This window comes from Fundulus heteroclitus, unplaced genomic scaffold (genome assembly GCF_011125445.2).
Source record: "Fundulus heteroclitus isolate FHET01 unplaced genomic scaffold, MU-UCD_Fhet_4.1 scaffold_37, whole genome shotgun sequence".
NCBI classification, from domain to species: Eukaryota; Metazoa; Chordata; class Actinopteri; order Cyprinodontiformes; family Fundulidae; genus Fundulus; species Fundulus heteroclitus.
The window spans coordinates 2,864,407-2,885,594 of record NW_023396781.1 but is presented as its reverse complement, the minus strand read 5'-3'; the positions used below and the strand labels follow the sequence as shown (position 1 = coordinate 2,885,594).

The window sequence follows — 21,188 nt, the reverse complement described above, 5'->3', positions numbered from 1 at the left end:
CTGGGGGCCCGATGCTGACCGTTCTTGGTGGGAGACAGGGGCGCCACCAGGGAGTGGCCATGACACCCCCCCGCCCATGCCATGTCCTGGCCACCCCAGTGGCCAGCACCATCAGTTCAGCATTTCATCCCGTTATGCACAGCCAGCTCTTCTTGACCTTCTATCACGCTTTTATTTGTATCTGCCAGTATCTACTTTCTCCTAGTAATTATTTTGTTTTTCAATAAATGAATAAATGTACACCTTATTCCTAATACAATTACACAATAACAAGGAATTGTTGTTCAACTCAAAATGTTAACTGTACTCTTATTGGTCTATGCATATCAGATCATTAGTAACATTAAAAATCAAACAATAAACCAAAAGATATTAGTAGGCATTTACTTAAGTCCTTTAAAATAGTTTTCTACAGGCAGCATTACTACAACAGTAGAAAAAAAATCCAGAAATTATGGCTTTTAGTTTCAGTGTGCCACCCCAAGCTTTTAAATGGCCCCATCTGCCCCCCCCCCCCCCCCCCCCCACGAAGGGTTTCTGGAGGCGCCACTGGTGGGAGAGAAGATTCTCTTTTTAATTTTAGGCTTTCATAATTCGTTAGCCATATTCTTTTAAATGAAAATGAAATTAACAGGAGCAGATAATAATATACAAATCATAGATTCTAAAGCTCCATTGCAACAACCTGTTGTCTGTTTGTGAAAGTGTAGTTATGAAAAGTTTACACACGTTTCAGTGATTCCCCACCCCCCACAGCTATTTCCATATTAATGTAGCTGTTTAGCGTGGGTCCAGCGCAGCTAGTGACCAGGTTCTGCTCCAACACCCCCCCCCCCCCCCCCCCCAGCTTTACGGCTTGGTTCAGGCTGCTATCATAAACAAGATGGCTGCGTGAGTGTTGATGCGCCAAAGTTCACTTTTAACTGGCATTCCTATACTTGCCACCATCGACCTCTTTACCTGTGATAAGGTAAAATAACGGTAAGAGGAAAATGAGCCCCAGCTTTTATTCATGTGGGAGGAACGTGTGGCTTTTACCCCCGTTAGCCATCTGTGGCTACCGTGGCTTGGCTAGCTGTGTGTATTTCTGCTGGTAAACACCGGTCTTATACTGGTGGTGGTTCCTGCCAGCAGGGCGGGTTGTCTGTGTAGAAAGATAAAGAAGAGAGATAAAGTGTCCATGTGTTGACTTGGAGATGACACATGCAGGTTTAAAGATGCATGGAGCTAGCGATAGCTGCTATATGCTAAGATGTTGGCAGTGGTGCGTTAAAACGCTAGCTGTTATCAGGGCTAGGGGGGCAGTGGAGACGGCTGGAGAAAGGCTCTGCTGTTCGGCGATAGGTCTGAGTCCTCATGTGACCGGGCTGTAGATGTCCTGGGATAGTGGGCCGGGTACTGTCAGGACCCTCTGCTGGCTCCGTTGATCCCACTCCCCAGGAGCTGTGAGGAGACCCAGCATCATCAGCTGGGGGGGTCATCATGTTTTGACTTCTTCCTGCCAGCAGTTACCACTTCTCTACAGTCATTTCTGATCTGGGATTGTTAGTGTTTTGCTCATGGAATAATCCAATTCACTGTCTGGGCTCTCTGTCTGTGGTGGATAATACAATGAGCCTGCTTAGCTCATCGCCAAGTTCTACCAACAGTCCTAATGATGTGAATTTGTCCTGTTTCTCCTTTAAGAGGTCACCACAGTGATTCTAATGCAGCTTTCTCCGAATGTGGCAAATCTGCAGTTAGTCTGAGTCACTTAAACAGTATCAGAGGGAGTTTATTCTCAGAACATACTTTATATTCATAATATATTTTATTTTTGTAATATTACGAGTTTATTTTCGTATCCCTTTGGCTTCATTCTCCTGACTTTTACTCGTAAAGAATAAAAATAATTAAAAGAATCTAACCTGGCCCTATTACTCCAGGACTGAAATAGTTCTGCAAACTGACTATTCTGGAAATGTCCCCCTTAATTCTCATAATATGACGTTTTTCTCATAATATTACCAATTTTGTCTTTTTTTTTTTTTTTTACTTTATTGTCCTAGGATTTTTTTTCTCTCATATTAGTAACTTTCTCTTTAATACTCCCCCCCCAAACGTCTGTTCCTAATCTGTGACTATACCAGAACTTAAAAGGTTCACATGTGACACGGTTTTATGAAATAATGAAGACCACAATGTCGCTTCATCGTCCAGTTAGTGGGTGACAACAGAAAATTATATTTATGCTCTCACATGATATCACACAAGCAAATCGATAAAATAAAAATCATGTCTACAATATTGATAACTATCAAAATAATTCCAAACATATATTTTAAGTGCAGCCCTGGCCGTATTATGCTGTTGCCTAACGACTTATTTTTAGGTAAAGAACACACAAACGTTGAATTGGAACTCGGAACAACTTTTTACCAAAACTGCACGCTTTTGCAAGTTTTTAAATTAGAAAAAAGAACACACGTTCCTTGAGCTCTTTAAAGGAGGCAGAGCTTGGTGATGAAACAATCCTGGGTCTGCGCTTATGATTGGTTGGGAGGATGTAGTCACTGTTGTATTAACCTACATGATAGGCTAGAATTCAAAAGGAAGGAAAACTTTCCTATTGAACTTTTTACTGACTCTTTTTTTCACTTTTGCACCACATGTCTATGTATCGATATTTATTGTTATTGAATTGTCGTTCGGCCCTAATCACACGAGATCATTAGGCAATCATGTCAAGAATGTTTGCCTAATGAGAGCTTGACAAAAAGCTCTCATTAGGCACGTGTTTACATGAATGCTTTTAGGGTCTGTTATTGTGAAATCCTAAATGACCTCTTCAATTACTCACTCCAGAGTGAACTATACTAGATATTGTCTGCTTTTAAGCATATTTTAATTGTATTTTAGGTATTAAACTATGGATGACAAATGCTTTTCTGTAGCTTGTTTGGAATTCATAATTTGTACCGCAATTCAGAAAGAGAATCTTATAGTAAAATTGTGTAATCACCCTTCAGACTAAATAATAGAGGCATTAAAGTCTTGTTAAAACTTTTTTTTATGTTGAAAATGTAATCAAGATTGTGCCTCCCCTGGGTAATAGTAGGAGAAACGCTGGAGGTGATCATACACTGCTCAAAAAATGAAAGGAACTCTTTGAAACCCCCTCAGTTCTCAATTGGAAAAGAATCCTGCAGGATCTCAATCTTGATATGAACTGGGTGAAGTGTTGGGAACAAGAAGATACCGCAGCATTTGATGATAATTATCAACCCACAGAGGACCTAATCTAAAGACACTGATAAAGTTAAACTGATCCAGCATGCTGGACCAATTTGCTGAAATTTCGTTCCAGCATCTCAAAATGGATTGCACTAGTTTGTATGGCCACCCACAAGATGGTATGCATTCCTGACATTGGCGATCCTTATAAGATGATGGATGATCTCCCAGATCCTGACCAGGGCATCACTGAGCTCCTGGACAGTCTGAGGTGCAACCTGGTTGTGTTAGATGGACCCTAACACAATATCCCAGAGATGTTCTGTTGGATTTAGGTCAGGGGAGCTTGGAGGCCAGTCAGTGTATCAGTTCCTTCATCCTCCAGGATCTGCCTGCATACTTTAGCCATTATCATGGACCAGGAGGAACCTAGGAGCCACCTGACAAGGGAAGGGTCTAAAACTGGGTCTAAGGCCTCGGTGCCAGTACCCAGTCTGCCAATTCCTGTTTTTGGGCAAATACCAGTGGAGCTCCATGGTGCTGGGTGGTAAAAACAGGACCCTCTAGAGGACGTCAGGTCCCCATCATGAAGTCTAGTTCTAATGGTTGGGCCACAAACAGTCACACCAGTCGCCCGCAGGAGGTCACTCTGTAGGGTTCTGGCAGAACTCATCCTGTTCCTCCTGACACAAAGGAGCAGATACCAGTGCTGCTGATGGGTCCAGCTCTCCTAGAGTAACTACCTGTCTCCTGAGTTCTACTCCATTTTCCTGAGACTCTGCTGAGGGACACAGCAAACCTCCAGGCTATGGCCCGTATTAATGGACCATCCTGGTGGAGTTGGACTGCCTGTCCAACCTCTGTAGGGTCCAGCTATCGCCTCACGGTACCAGTAGTGACAGTGACCCCGGTCTAATGCAAAGCAGTCAGAAAACGAGGAGGGAAAATGTGTGTGGCCTGCACCTGCAGAAGCATTCCTCCTTGCTGCTGCTTTAGTGCAGTTGTTGATGATGTCATTAACAGCAGAACAGCGACACTGATTAACAGCGACGTCTACGGCTGATCTGACCAGATCAGTGATCCACAAGGTTAGCTGACTTCATACTCTGACTAGAAAGTGTTCCTTTAATTCTTTTGAGCTGTGTTATTAAACACCAGACAGGTGAAGTTAAGAAGCTCTGCTCCTGACCCCAATAAGATTTAATCCTGAAATAAGTAATAAAATAATTGAAGGAGATAAAATCAACAATTTCTGTTGATACACACAGACACATCCATATGTACACATACACATCTGTGTATATGTACTCATACACATGCAAAACCTGTCTATAGCCTGTTGTGACTTATGATGTTGGGCTAACTGAACGCTATCGGGGGTCAATGCTGCCACAACCAAAGGGGGCACCACCATATTGAATAGACCAACATAATGGGTCTATGGGGTTATGATCTGTGTTGTGAACTTAAATACGTTGACTGTATTTGTAGCTACTTGTGTGACTGTCTGATGTGGAGGTGATCCATTTATTACACAGGTCCCTGTATTATCATCTATCACAAACGGATAGATAGGGTGGCACCACTTATTGGGTTTAGGGAATAATTACTCTTCCACACAGTGTCTGGGAGGTCTGGATTGAATAGAATAGAATTCAAATCTATTGTCATTGCACTGTCACAAGTACAAAGCAACAAAATGTGTTCTCTGCTTTTAACCCATCCCCTAGGGGAGCAGTGGGCTGCCACTGTGTGGCGCCCGGGGAGCAATCTGGGGTTAAGGGTCTTGCTCAGGGACCCAAGGTGCCGGCACTGGGGATCGAACAGGGTTCTTGGATATTTCTCTGATTGCAAGCGCGCTGCTCTAACCACTCGGCCATGACCTCTCCGCACTCGGCCACAACCTCCCCCAACTCAGCCACGACTCGTGGTTTGATAGCTTAACCTTAAAGAAATCATTATCTGAAAACGGATTTCTGTAATTACCATTCTCCCACCTGAGCTTTGGATCTCTGCAGCTCCTCCAGAGTTTCCTCCTGGCTTCCTCTCTGATTAATGCTCTCCTTGTTCAGCCTGTCAGTCCAGGTGGACCTCCAGGTCCTGGTAGGTCAGCAGCAGGTCCATCCTCTCTCCAGGTCCAGATGATGGATTGATCAGAGCACTGAGAGACGATCAAAGCTTCTGAGGTCAAAAACAGAACAGCTGCATTCAGACTTTGGTTCTAGTCCACACAGCTGGACTCTGTTTACTGACTTCTGAAGGCAAATGGATGCTGATTTGATGTTTTCACATCGTTCACGTTTTCTTTGTTTGTGAAGAAAATGCATCATTCTCCTTCCATTTCACAGCGGTTCTCTACTTTCTGTGGGTCTAGCACATAAAAGGCTGATAAATACTTGGACATCAATGGTTTTGTGGACCGGTTCTAAACAGTCTTTCATGGCACTATAAGCTTGCATCATGTTGTAGCTCGGATGTAACAGAACTTTGTCAGTCATTGTAAATTAAGTTGGACCATTTTGTGCATGAATAATAAAACAATTAAAACCAGGAAATTTGACTTGTCCTTAAATTGACGCAGGCATTTACCACCATGTTTTCACGTGTCATCTTGCAGAGGCCTCTGCCGTTTCCATCCACTGGTTTTGGATCGATGTGGTCGAGGTGAGAAACAAAACAAATTGCTTCATCGCTTCTTTTGCCTTTTCCAAAACCCAGAACCCTTCCTTACGTTCCTTGTTTTATGCCCTGAGGTTTCACGTTTTGTTTCTTGTTCTTTTTGCTTTTTTCCTCAAAGTGTCTTAGGTGTCATGGAAGACTGGCTAGAGAGAGTCCCGTTCCAAAGTCCAGACCAGCTGCACTGAGACTCCTCCATCCAAACCACATGATGGAGATGAGAAAAGCTCATACGTAGGGACGTCAGCTCAGCACTTCGCTGACAGATCTGAATAAACATTAGACAGCCGAGGTCTGAATGTGGACCTGATCTTATCTTTTTCTTTTTCGTGATCTGAGTGTTTTTTACACTTCTGAGCCAAACAGAATGTAAAGAATGATGCTGGCCATGGTGACTTAGTGTAAATGGCTATTAATCAGCGCCGCTCAGTGACAGCATTTACTGCTCAATCTTCTTCCCCGACTCTGTTCTTCTCTCGCTCCCTCTCCCCGTCTCTGCCCTTATTCGTTTGGAGTCGCTGCCACTTGCTGACCTATCTGGCTTCCCTCCGACATCACCATGGTTGCTGGCCTGGTGGTTTTCAAGCTACTGCGAGGTGTCCGTCAGCTGGAACTTCACCGCCTGATTCTGGCCCTGATAATCTTCTCCTTGCTCTCCATGGCCTTCCTAGCGTACTACGTCTCCAACAGCCCCAAAATCAAGGACCCCCCACCTTTACCCTTCAGTGATTGTGATGGAGGCGGGGGGATGCAGCTGGGAGTTAGTACTGGCGCTGCTGACAGTGAGACGGGTGGACAGAGGTCGCCTCTTTTTCTTCCTGGGCGCCAGGGTCGACTTCAGGAGGTGAAGACAATTGACACTTCCAGGACAGAGCCGGTAGTTCTGGTGTTTGTGGAGAGCATCTATTCCCAGCTGGGCCAAGAAATCATTGCTATATTAGAATCAAGTCGCTTCCACTACCGCACAGAGATAGCGCCTGCGAAGGGTGACATGCCCTCACTGACGGAGCACAACCGTGGACGCTACGCGTTGATTATTTATGAAAACGTGCTGAAATATGTCAACCTCGATGCATGGAACCGGGACTTGCTGGACAAGTACTGTGCTGAATATGGAGTCGGTGTCATTGGCTTCTTCAAAGCCACTGAGAACTCACTTCATAGTGCACAGCTCAAAGGTTTCCCCCTCTTTCTACACTCACACCTCAGACTCAGGGACTACCGCATTAACCCAAGTGCTCCTCTGCTTTACATCACCAAGCCCAACCAGGTTGAGCAGGGTTCATTGCCAGGGGACGATTGGACTATTTTCCTGTCTAACCACTCGACATATGAACCGGTTCTTCTGGCCACGTTCAAGTCCTCAGATCCCCTAGCACATTCTGGACCGGGCCCTTTGCAGGCCCTCTATGCCACTGTGGTGCAGGACCTGGGGCTCCATGATGGCATTCAGAGAGTACTTTTTGGAAATAATCTCAACTACTGGCTTCACAAGCTAGTGTTTGTAGATGCCGTCGGCTACCTGACAGGGAAAAGACTGTGTTTGGCATTGGACCGCCACATCCTGGTGGACGTGGATGATATATTTGTGGGAAAAGAGGGGACTCGCATGAAGGTGTCTGACGTGGAGGTGAGTCATTTCCCCTTCATTACACTAGCTGTATAAGTAACAAAAATAATCATTTTCATGCTTAAAATTTGCTTTGTAGTTATAGTTGACTAATTACTAAAAGGATATTAAAAATAAGTTGGACATTTTTAGATTCTAGCTCTTTTGGGATATTTCTTGAAACTGTTTCCTGTCATTATTGCCGGTTTCTTTGTCTCAACCTCTCATGTGTGAGATTCATATTGCAGAGTGGTATTGGATCACAGATTTTGCCAAAGACCCTAAATTGTCTTCAGTTCTATAGTCAGAGAGTCTGATGGCTGAGCTGCTCCATCGGCTGAAGTAGGTGACCCAGCATCCTGGGCCTGGTTCTTCTGTAGGCTTACGTCTGTCGAAGGGAGATCCTGCTCTCCACTTTTGCTCATGTTGTGCAGTGGCTGTGAATTTGAATTGAGTTTATAGAGCAGCAATTCACAACACAAGTCGTCCCAAGGTGCTTTATACAGACAGATTCAAAGTCAGTTACATACATTTGGGTTTGCTGCAGCAATAAATCGATTCAGTCAAGTTTAGTTTATTATTCAGATAGTTCATTGCGGTTAAAAATCTTTTGTATTAATGTGTTCACCCTATTAACGAGGTAAAAGATCTCAAATTTTAATTCAGTGGATGAAAACAGTCGTAGTGATTAGCGGTTTGCGTTGGCATTTGTGGGCACTATACGCCGTTCGGAGGAAACCGGGGGAAACCCTGGAACCTCTACCCGGCATGGAAGCTAAGCGGCTCCGCCTCTCCTCTTCCGTCTCTCTCCCAACACACGTTTCCACTCTGTTCACATCGTGAACAGAGTGGAAACGTACGGTAATTGTATTATTTTCCAACCATGAAGGGGGAAAAAGAGAAAAGGGAACCATCGGGTCTCTATACCCAAAGGAGCTATAACAGATGCGTGGATTTATCAAGGCCTTCTTTCATTTCACATTGCCGCTCTTAAGTTTTAAGTGTCCATCCATCCTGCGGTACAGGTCTTTAACACTATTCGTGTGATCCCGCCATGGTTGAGACAAAAGATCTCATATAAAGGTGTAAATATTAATATGCAGTCATGGAGTTAATTAACTTAAAACGGCTGTAAGAAGGAGCGGTCTGTGCCTGGCATAAGTGGGCGCTTTTGGGACCTCGACCTCGGTCAATGCTTGTCACCGTTGCCTACAGCCAGATCTCATATAAAGGTGTACATTTTAACTCTGTCACTGAAAACAGCCTGAAGAATGAACGGTATGCCCCGGGAACCTGCGGGAACGCTCCAACACAGAAATCAGACTGCTTTGTTTTATTATTAGATGTGTGATCCACATATTTATCCCGGTGGATTACTCCTTAAAACTATCTGAGACAGTCTTGTAATAGTAACATTATATATTTTTTTCTCTTATTTATGTTTCATTTACAATTACGTATTTTTATCATTTACATTTTCTCGCAGATTTCTTTAAAGTGTCGATTCAGGGTGAGGACGGGGCTAAAGCAACGCCCGGAAGGCGTCTCCCCTTTTTCAGGCCTTTATAGAGTGGTGGAATCGCTAAAACGGCCGAAAGTAATCCGTGCGGGGAGGAGCCGAGTAGGGTGGGAGAAAACGAGTGGGCTAGTGGAACCATGCCTTAAAGGGAATGCAGCAGAGTGCATCGAGCCACTTGACTTGTAGTATTCACTTTTCTTGGATAAACATGGAGCAGCAGAGGAACCATTTTGTAGACATCAGTCATACTGTGCTTGCGTGTAGCAACAGTGGAAAGGAAAACTCCCCTTTAATCGGAAGAAACTTTCTATGAGGTGAGGTCCAGCCTGGACAGGCAGCAGGAGCTAGGAGTTTATCCAGTAACCAGTGTGTTGGTGGTTCAAATCCTCGCTCGGACCGTCTCAGTCGTTGTCCTTGGGCCCAGTGGCACCGATTGTCTGGCAGCCTGGCTTCTGTCGGTCTGCCCCCAGGGCAGCTATGGCTACAATGTAGCTGACCACCGTTAGCGTGGGAATGACTGAATGTAGTGTGAAGCGCTTTGGGGTCCTCAGGACTTATAAAACATTTTACAAGTACAGGCACCATTTACTTTCTTTGTTAAAGAAAAGTAATTGGCAGAAGTAGCTCCATTAGTGGCTTCATCTATGAAAGACACACAGCTAAGCAGATCAAGAGAAGAGAAGATAAGAAAGACTTTATTGATCTCACATTGGAGAAATTCGCTTGCCAACTCTTAGCCCATTTTCAAGTCTATAGTTTTATTAGAAAGGAGGGTTTTAGGCCTAGTCTTAAAAGTAGACAGGATGACTGCCTCACAGCTGGGAGCTGGTTCAACAGGAGAGGAGCTGATCAGAGAAATATGATTGCTCTTCATTTTTTAATCTCTTGCTGCAACGTTTTGGAGCAGCTGAAGGCTTTCAGCTGCATATTATTGACTTATTGGCAAAATAACTAAAACATGAACCAATTTTTCAGCCTCACTCCTGGACAGGATGCTTTTAATTTGGCAATATTCTGGAAGTGAAAAAGGGAAACCCTGGAAAACTGTTTAATATGGGATTTAAATGACATGTTCTGATAAAATGCATTTATGCATGTAAAAAGAAAATTCCTTATTCTCCTTCCTTATTAAATGCATGTAAAAAGAAAAACTATTTATACAAACAGTTCCTGAAAAGAAGAACAATAGAAGCGGACTTTAAATATAAAAGATATAAGAATAAGTTAACATGTATAAAAAGAGAATGTAGGAAACAATATTATTCTGATCAACTTAATAGGAAAAAAAATGATATAAAGGGAATTTGGAATGTTATTAACACTCATTGGACGTGGATCTAGTGGACCATATCACCCGGAATATATTGTGGAGAACAATACAGTTATAACAAACAAAGAAGAAATTGCAAATGGGTTTAATGATTTTTTTGTTAATGTAGGACCAGAACTTGCTAGGAAAATTCCAATTGAAGACGATTGGTGTAGTAAATTAATAAATAACAATTTAAATTCAATGTTTTTGGCCCCTACAAATGAACAAGAGGTTTTGAGTGTATTTAAAAAATGTAAAAACAAAAAGTCACGTGACATAGATGACTTAGACATGAGATTGGTTCGAGGGGTGGCGGAAGAAATCATCAAACCATTTACACACATTTGCAATCTATCCTTCCAAAATGGACTCTTTCCCAATAGAATGAAAACTGCTAAAGTAATCCCACTCTTCAAATCTGGAAATAAGAATACTTTCACCAACTTTCGTCCGGTTTCACTCTTGCCACAGTTTTCTAAAATCTTAGAAAAATTATTTGATTGTCGGCTTCGCAGTTTCATAGAACAAAATAAATTGTTAACCGAAAGCCAGTATGGGTTCAGACAAAATAGGTCCACATCACTTGCATTAATTTATTTAATTGAAAGCATTACAGATGGCATTGATAAACGTAAATTTGTTTTGGGGATTTTTATTGATTTACAGAAGGCATTTGACACTATTGATCACAGTTTACTATTAAAAAAGCTGGAAAGGTATGGCATCAGAGGGTTACCTAACAAGTGGTTGCAGAGCTATTTGGAGGATAGAAAGCAAATTTTACAGTTTGGAAAACATAAATCTGGGCTCAGGGGCATAACATGTGGAGTACCGCAGGGCTCCATTTTGGGTCCAACTTTATTTATTATGTATATAAACGATATTTGCAATGTGTCTTCCGTTATGAAGTTTGTACTTTTTGCGGATGATACTAGTATTGTATGCACTGGAGACAACTTGGAGCAACTTTTGGCGCAAGTAACAATCGAAATGAACAAGTTAAAGAAATGGTTCAACAACAATAAATTATCACTAAATTTGAAAAAGACTAAACTAATGTTATTTGGCAAACGGAAAACTAATGTACCAATTGAAATTATTATTGATAATGTAAGCATAGAGAGGGTTAAAAAAAATACTTTTTTGGGTGTGATTATAGATGAGACATTGTCCTGGAAAGATCACATTAATTATTTGCGCACAAAAGTTGCAAAATGTGTGGGAGTGATGAACAGAGTACGTCACTTCCTCAGTCAAAATGCATTGTTCCTCGTGTATCATTCACTTGTTATGTCATATCTGAATTATTGTATTGAAGTTTGGGGAAACAACTTTAAGACCAATCTTCAGCCCCTGGTTACACTACAAAAAAGAGCTATTCGAATCGTTCATAAAGTAAATTATTTACATCCCACTAATTTATTGTTTCTAAAATCTTCCAATTTAAAATTGTTTGATCTTGTAAATTTAAGGACTGCGCAAATAATGTTTAGAGCGTCAACTGGCTCTCTTTCAGATAATGTCTTAAAACTTTTTCAGGAGCGGGAGGCACTTAGCACTTATAATCTTAGAGGCGAAAATCAATTATACCAACCAAAAGTAAGAACTACATTGAAATCAATGTGCATCTCAAGTCGTGGTGTCACCCTCTGGAATAGTTTATCGGAGGAACAAAAGTGTTGTGAAAACATAAATCTTTTTAAAAAAATATTTAAGCGGGATGTCCTGAGAAAATACCTGGAAGAGAGTGAGTGATGTTCTATGAGGGTGGTGTGGTGTAGGGAAGGAGATAGTTGGGCCAGTGTGTTGTCTTGTATGCATGAGTGTGGATGTGTCGTTTGTCTTGTCTTTGTCTTGTCGTTTGGAGGTCTTGGGAGTGTCCCTGGGATGAGCGGGAGGGGATTGGACATGTATAAGCTTTTGCTTCTTCCATTCCCCTTTCAAGCCATGCATATGTATTGTTTATCAGTATATGTATAGTAAAATGTTTGCAGGTTTGAAATAAACTTTTGAAATGAAAAACCTTGGTGTTATTTTTTAACGTTATTACCAAAGACCAATTTAATCCCATCTAGATTTAGCCATGGATTCAGCAGTCTTTTTTAAGGACTTTGGTACAAAGACAACTGGTTTGAATTTATAATCCGAAATTTTAAAGTCCAGGTTTTATGTCTTGAAGACATGTCTGCGGTCTAACTGATTGTCATATGCTCCTCATGTGCAGCGCCGCCCTTTTAACTCTGCAGTGATTTGGATCTGACTCTGGGCTGTTCTGTCAGCTGATCTCACTGTCAGTATAAATTCCTGTCCTAAGAAGTCCTTAATGTGGCAGAAATTGCAGCACACATGACTCAAGCAGCCCTACAGAAAACAAACACAGAAAAACGCACAAAACACAAGCACAGTTTTATTTAAATAAGGTCAAATGTTGAGATGATACAATGATGAAAAGGTGTTCTCTAATTTCCAGGCTAGGAACAGTTATTAAACTGGCTGAGTTTTCTTTCTGTCGTTTCCACAGGCCCTGCTGAACACGCAAAATAAGCTAAGAGCACTGGTACCTAATTTCACCTTCAATCTGGGATTTTCAGGAAAGTTCTATCACACAGGTACTGAAGGAAGCCTTTTTCTCTCTAATAGCTAAACGTGCCCTGAGTGTTGTAGAACCAGGCTTTAGGCCGGGGGAGCCTCATCTGTTGCTGTTTGTGGCCGTAGGTACTGACGAGGAGGACCAGGGAGATGACATGCTGCTGCGACACAGGACGGATTTCTGGTGGTTCCCTCACATGTGGAGTCACATGCAGCCTCACCTTTTCCACAACGTCAGTGTTCTCGCCGAGCAAATGAAGCTCAACAGGATCTTTGCTCAGGTCAGAGGAGATCCAAATGGAGATCATTTGTGGACCAAACTGTTAGTACGTCTATCAGTTGGACAAATACTAGGGCTAGATGATGTAGAAAAAAAGCATATTGATAAAATAGAAATCATGTTGATCGATAATTACCAAAAAATAAAGTCAAAACCTATATTATAAGTCTAGCTCTGGCCATTTTATGCTGTTGCCTAATGACCTAGTGTTAGATAAAGAACACAAACTCTGAATTCAAACTGAACCTTTGATTCAACTAACTTTTCACCAAAACCGCAAGTTTTAAAAAAAGAAAAAAAGGAACACTGCTCTCTGAACTCTTTGAAGGGGCAGAGCTTGGTAATGGATACATGATGTTAAGGGAAGGAAAACTGTTCTTCTTTACCCTTTTTTTTTATCGCACAACACGTCCATTGATCAGTATTTATTGTTGTTGAATTATCGTCCAGCCCTAAGAAATACTGAAGAATGTTGGTCTGTTACGTCCTTTGGCCTCTTCCTTTTCCCCCCCCCAAAATATATTTATTAAAATTTTGGCAGTTTAAACAAACATCTTGAACAATCTACCAAATATGACAACAGCAGTAGTAGTGTTACTTGTTCAAGTAAAAATAAAATACAAACAGAAGGAAAAAAAAAGAAAAAAAGCCTCTCACAGTATTAGTTCCTGTGCAAATAGTCACATTTCGTACTTAACCTCTTTATATTGAGAATTAAGTTTAACAGTATACGTTCATAAATAAATTGTCTTTGGGAACTGCAGTTCACATGTTCTTCAATCACTTGCACCTTCTTCTGAGATATTCAAGTTCTTGACATATTTAATGAAGGAGTTCCAGATAGACTCAAACAGGTACTGTTTGCCCTTTAATATATATGTAATTTTTTCCAGAGGGAGGACAGGTAACATCTGCTGCAGCCATTGGTTTATGGTCGGTCTGTGAGGCTTTTTCCAAAACATTGATATACACCTCTTCGCATTAAGCAAACTTAAGTTTATAAATTTTTTGAACAAGTATGTTTTTCAGGGTACAGTCCAAACACAAACAACCTTGGCTCAAAAATTATTTGTTTGGAAATAATTTTTTCAATGACATCCTTTACCTCTTTCCAAAACCGTATAATTTCCCTGCAATGCCACATACAGTGAACCAGAGTTCCTCTGTCCTCTGTGCATTTTGGACATACATCAGGTATTTCCCTGTTATACCTATTAAGGTCCACTGGTGTAATGTAAATTCGTATTAATCATTTAAATTGAATCATTTTAAAAGCTGTATTAATAGAGCCGGTGTGGGCCAATTTATATGCTGTCTGCCAATCTTCCTCAGATAGCTCTATCAATAAGTCTTCTTTCCAAGCCTTAAGTCTATCATGAGATCCTTCTGAAATGTGTAACATCATTGAGTGATAAAATTCTGTTATAATACCTTTCTTCAAACTGTCCTTTGTTAACATTCTTTCTAAAGTTGACATGGCAGGCTTTGTCAACTCATTATTTTGATTTCTTCGTATGAAGTTTCTGAGTTGAAGATATTTAAAGAAATGTTTCTTATCCAGATGAAATTTATGCTGTAGATTCTGAAAACTCGGTATGTCAGAATCTGCTACATAAAGATTCTGAATCATTTGGAGTCCTTTGTCTTTCCATACTTGTTGTTGGATCCGTTCTTCCAGGTACAAAAAACTGGTTTTCCCACACTGGGCTGAACAAAGACAGACAATTTGGTTCATTTAAAATTATTTTTACATCTCTCCATACTCTTATCATATTTTTAAGAAATGGATTTTTAGTATATTTCAGAAGCTTTAATATTGAATTTGAATACAAATATGAATGAAGAGTTAAATTTAAATTCTGAGTCTCCATTTCTATCCAATGTGGAGAGTGATTGCTGGAATAGAACATCATAGACCTCAACTGCACAGCATAATAATAAAAGGGAAAATTCGGGCACTTCAAGCCTGCTCGGTCATAAGGGAGATATAGTAGAGACAGACGGAGTCTGGACTTTCCATTGTTCCATAGGAAACATAACATCATATTCTTTATTTGAGAAAATAATTCAGGAGGAGGTGGAAGAGCAACATTGTGAAATATATAGAGTACTTTTGGCAATATATTCATTTTTACTATATTTATTCTTCCAATCAAAGATATTGGTAGTGGCATCCATCTTTCAAATGAATTATCTACTTCATTCAGTATATGTTTGTAGTTGGTCGCAACAACCTGATCAAGATCTGAAGAGATGTGTACCCCTAAATATTTAAAATCATTAACTATTTTAAACTGCAAGACATCTGAAGATGGGTTGATTCTTTTATTTGCGTTCATTAAGAGAATAGAAGACTTGTTTTTGTTTATTTTGTTTCCAGAAATCTCACTAAATGATTTAATTATTTCCATGATAATTTGTATGGATCGATTTAATTTTGATATGAATAAGATAACATCATCTGCGAACAAGGAGATCCTGTGTTCTGTGGGTTCAACAGTAATTCCAATGACATGAGGGTGTGCGCAAATCGCTACAGCAAAAGGTTCAATTGCCAGAGTGAATAGTAAAGGCGACAATGGGCACCCCTGTCTACAGCCTCTATTAATCTTTATTGGCTTAGATATGTTTCTGTTAGTTAATATTTCAGCTGAGGCATTACTGTATAATATTTTGACCCATTTTATAAAGTTGTTTCCACAATTAAATTTTTCCATAACTTGGAAAAAGATATTCCCAGTGAACCCTATCAAACACCTTTTCGGCATCTAATGATGAAAGGGCTGAGTCTGGGGTACCTTTATTATAATGAATTATGTTTAATACTCGCCTCACGTTATGAAAGCCTTGCCTCCCCAAAACAAACCCATTTTGATCTCAATCAATTGTCTTTGGTAAAACCTTTTGTAATCGTCTTGCTAGCAACTTGGAGATTATCTTTAAATCTGAATTCAATAAACTAATCGGCCTAGAATTCTCACATTTATTTGAAGCTCTACCTGGCTTCGGTAATAGGATTATCATGGCGGCGTTTATTGAGGGGGGGTGGGGGGGGGGATAATTTGAATGGAAAATTTCTTTAAACATGTCCAACAATGGGGACAGAAGTTTGTCTTTGAAGGTCTTATATAGATCTATTGGAATACCGTCTGGACCTGCTTTTTTCCATAATTTGATATTATCAATGGCTTGTCCTATTTCTTCTGTTGTAATTTCTTGATCCAATATGTCCTTGTCTTCCTTAAAATATTTAGGTATATTTAAGTTTTCTAAAAATGTATTTATGTTTTTTAATTTTGTTTTTTTGCGTTTTATACAATTCTTCATAGTAGTTCTTAAAGGCTACATTATTTTTTGGGGGGGATCCTGTAAGATTAAATCATTTGATATAATTGATGTGATTTGTTGTTTTGTTTCCAACTGTTTTATTTGTCACGCCAGTAATTTGCCTGCTTTGTTACCCTGTTCATAAAATGTTTGTCTGAGTCGCAAAAGACTTGCAGCTGCTCTGGAAGCTGAGTATCATATTCTGCTCTCAAAATCAATAATTCCTTTTCTAGTTGTGGGTTTTTTCTTTTGTTTACTTTAGCTTGAATTACCTTTATTTTATCTTCCAATTGTATTCTATATCTTTCAGTTTGTTTTGTTTTAGACCCTGTATAACTGATAATATGTCCTAAGGAAGGCCTTAAATGCTTCCCATTTTATACTTGCTGTTTCTGTAGTATTAGTTAAGAAGAATTCATCGATCTGTTTTCCTAGATATTCCACAAAGTTTCCGTCTTGTAACCATTTATGATGAAATTGCCATCTTGGCGTATCTCTCTTTAATTTATCATCTTTGTAGATCAAAGAACACGGAGCATGATCTGAAATTACAATATTATCATAGGAGCAATCTTGAATTCTAAACTGTAACTCTGTAGAAATTAAAAAGTAGTCTATTCTGGAATGGGTTTTGAAAGTACTTGAGTTACAGGAGTAAGTTTTTTAGCTGGGTTTTTCTCTCTCTCCAAACATCTAGCAACTTCAGCTCCTTCATCATACTATGAATTGCGGCTCTACATTTAATATGTGACTGATCCAGTCCGGTTGATCTGTCCAAGTTTGGATTTAATGTACAATTAAAGTCCCCCCCTCCCCCCATTATATGTAATCCTTTAAGCGTTGAAAGAGTTAGGAATAGATCGTTGTAAAAAATACTGTCATCCATATTGGGCCCATATATATTGGTTAGAAATAGATTTTCTGAGATTAAGGAGCCTTGGAGTATTAAATACCTTCCTTTTTTATCTTTATTAATGTTTTTAATTTGCAGTGGCACCGATTCATGTACCAGGGTCATAACTCCTCTTGAATGAGATGAGAATGGTGCCGTATATATATTGCCCCTCCTCCTCACCTTTAAATTGTTCTCCTCAAGAAGATGTGTTTCCTGAAGCAATACTATTTTAGAGTCCATTTCTTTCACTCTATTCATAACTTGCTTGACTTTTTGGAGACGTTGAAGACCCCTACAGTTCCATGAGATAAAATTAAATTTCACAGTTTGAGGCATAAGGTAACAAAAGTAGTAAGTCGCTTTACTGTATAGAAATGTGAGGCATAACAAAACCGGATGCTAGAACATACATCCAACACACAAAATGTAAAAAAACCCCCTTTCCTACAATTTCCCTTCCCCAAACTGGGAGAGTCCCACCCACATACATTAGACTCCCCTTATAGCAATAAGCCAATCCACAACCAGTGAGGATCCGCAAAACCACACTTAGCCTATTCTGCAGGGAATACCCCTGTTGTTGCTAATAACATTTTGACCCCTGCCCACTAATACTGCTTTGTGAGCAGCGGTTATTTTTCCAGTATTAAAGCAACTAGCAGCAGGGCGAAGTACGATGCGTCTTTTCACGTGGCCGCCATAACCAGAAGTCCGACCTCTTCCTTTTTGGTGTGGTTTGTTGTATTAGAGATTCAGGTACAAGGCTACAGAAAGTCTTGGCAGAAAACTCCAGAGTACATTAATAATCTGCCAGCTCCGGTGTTGCTGTCCAGAAACAGAGAGTTTAGATTTATGGTCTTTTGAGCGACCTTCAGATCCAACCTTTCCTAGCATTTAGAGAAAATTTAAAGGTTTGTCTTTAGCCAAATAACTGCTTGAGAGTGTAACAAGGCATGCAGTGGTGTTGCACGTTTTCGCAAACAGAGAGGTTTCATCAATCAAAATTGGATTTAAAGGAACATGTTTCTGAACTAAAGTCCTAAATAATTCAGTCCAGGTATCGCTTCTCAAAGCTCTGCAGCTTCCAGACACCTTTTTTCATCGTTCTCAGGCTGTTTAATCCTGGAAATTAGAAGGGAATCACTTGCTTTTTGTAGCATCACAAATTGAATAAAGCGTTTGCGGATCAGAAACTCTGTTGGTACAAAGTTTTTGTTCAGCCCAGAATTGTCCAGAGGTTTTCTTTTCTTTTTTTTTTTAAACAAAGGATAATTTCATGCAGGTTCAAAATGCTTTAACTTGTGAAACACCATAGCGCTGAAGCTGCAAACCACATTCCAACTCCAGCATTGTGTGTTCAGTTATATTATTGTGTATATACTTATTTTCCTTCAGAGTTCCCAGAATGCTGAATTCCAAACAGTGGAAATCTGGGGGGAGGTTCAGGAGACGCACTTCCTTCAGTCTAACAAAGCCCCACTTAAATTCACCCTCATGGGGCAAAAGGTTTTTTAATGACCGTATTGCCAGGTGTTCATGTGTGCAGAGGCTGCTTTAGACGTTCTGTCAGACAATATGATGTGTCTCAGAGCAGACTCTATAGGCAGGAGCAATAAGTTGCTGTTAACATCAAAAGTTGCTCCTCATTCTCCAAGATGGGATTGTGCTGACTTGTAGTCAACAGTTTATAAAGGACTAATGTATCCTAGTGTCCACAGAACCCTGCTTGCACAAAACCTAACGGGTTTACTGCGGGGAAAGCTTTGGTTGATTTTATTGTTTTATCTTATTTATGGTTATCAATGTTTAGCCTTTTGAATCACAGGTCTCATATGTTTGTTTTTTCATTTATTTTTCTGGCCCATGGAGACGTCATGTGGACTTGGCAGGACGTATAGATGGTTCCCGCTGTGACCTCATGTCTGCTGCTCTCTCCAGGAACATGGGATCCCAACAGATATGGGCTACGCGGTGGCTCCACACCACTCTGGGGTTTACCCTGTTCACGCCCAACTGTATGAAGCCTGGAAGGCTGTGTGGGGAATCAAGGTGACCAGCACTGAAGAATACCCTCACCTGAGGCCAGCGAGGTACCGCCGTGGCTTCATCCACAATGGAATCAAGGTAAAGGCACATGATTGGGTTAATACGGGGTTCTCAGGCAGGGTCCTGTGGATGAGGGATCGTTGCAACTGTTTTCTAGTTTGAGCATTTGGTTTGATTTTTGATTGCACATCTGTTATTGGAGATTGCAGATATGCTCATAAAGACATCTGTTTAAAACAGAAGAGAGAAAAAACATGATTTTCTGGTTTTACACTGCTGTCTACAAACCTTTTGCTTTATGTCCTGCATAATATAAATCTCTGTCTCTTGGCAAGGCAGCGTTGTCTCCAACCTGCATCCCGAAGGCATCTACCGTATTGTTTTGGACCATAAGACGCACCGCATTATGAGCCGTTACATATTCTTCCCAAGTGTGTAATATCACTCCGCCCCTCCGGTAGGGTGACCGGACGTCCCCGAGTTCCGGGGACAGGCCTGTCCCCGGCAAAAGCTGTCCCCAAAAATGTCTCCAGTTTCAGTGTATCATGATGGAGTAAAAAAAGTTTAGTGCATGGGTTAAAGTTCTCCATCGCTGCGACGGATTTCCGTCATTTTGATGCATACAGATTATTAAGGAAACTACGTCAAAAAAAAGAAATAATAAACTGCAGCTACAACATGGATTGGAGAACGGGTTCTAACTGAGTGGGGCCAGAGAAAGGCGATTCTCAGAGTTTTTATGAAGTTATTTTTTATTTTTAAACAGAGTAGAGTGCGATGTGAAGCGACATTGTAGAACCAAGTCGTACTAGAACCAGCTGAAAAAGCCTCTTGTCCATCTTTGTACTCATTTTGCTCAACCCAAAAACACCTGCTAGAAAGACAAGCTACAGCAACCAAGATTACCTTCAGCAATATTTTAACTTTATGCAAAAGTTTAAACATTTTTCCAATTAAAGTGTTAATCTTTAAAAGCAAGTTATGTTTTTTCTGATAAACTTTGAGCAATTCTATTAAACCTTTTTAAAAATTTAATATCCCATTCATCCATGGATTTTCTGTACCCGCTTTTCCGTATAGCCGTATCTCATGGGAAACACGGCTAGGCGTCACACAGGGTCATAGGTGGTGGGACGGCAGGTGGCTATCCCTAGGCGTGGACTCAGATTACATCCTGGACAGGTTGCCAGTCACAGGGCTAAAATATAACCATTTTATTAAACTTAAAGTTAAATAAAGCCTTTTTTATAAACTCATGACTTGTGATAATTAATTGCTGTGCAATAATAGAAAAAACAGACTTATTGTTGTAATGTGCGATCTGTGTTAGATTAAAATATATGACGTCCATGGTTGTGGTTGGCCTTGTATGATCATAGGATTGGTTTATATTGAATGTGATAGAGAGCCAGTGGAGTTAATGTACAGGTGTGAATTAGGCGATGTAATGATGCGAGCTGCTGTCTTTGTACTAGCTGCAATTTATGAAGGTTTTCTGGAGGACAGGGAGGGAAGGGAGCTAAAATTGTAAAGTCAAGGGGTGAGTGGACTGTGGATCAGTTTGGCAAAAGTGTGAAGAAAGAACTTGATGCTGCAGAGATGAAAGTTAACCAGGTGATGTTATCAATGTGAAAAGTGAAGGAGAGGATGGGAGGCTGTCCAGGATGACGCCAAGGCTCTGATGCTGAAAGATGGAGAGATACAGGAATTGTCAATGGATAT

General features: G+C 40.5%; 1 protein-coding gene across 2 annotated transcripts in view; it reads left to right on the top strand.

Annotated features, from left to right (window-relative positions):
- The first annotated feature begins 852 nt into the window (after positions 1-852).
- The window catches only part of LOC105916053 (N-deacetylase and N-sulfotransferase 2), a 52,503-nt gene continuing 32,167 nt past the window's right edge, over positions 853-21,188 (top strand). For both annotated transcript variants that reach the window (XM_036130682.1, XM_036130681.1), the window contains exons 1-6: positions 853-981; positions 5,831-5,877; positions 6,011-7,519; positions 12,851-12,938; positions 13,045-13,199; positions 19,359-19,544. In XM_036130682.1, coding sequence (XP_035986575.1) covers positions 6,449-7,519; positions 12,851-12,938; positions 13,045-13,199; positions 19,359-19,544 — 1,500 coding nt within the window. In that variant the 5' untranslated portion in view covers positions 853-981; positions 5,831-5,877; positions 6,011-6,448. The remainder of the gene's footprint in view (positions 982-5,830; positions 5,878-6,010; positions 7,520-12,850; positions 12,939-13,044; positions 13,200-19,358; positions 19,545-21,188) is intronic.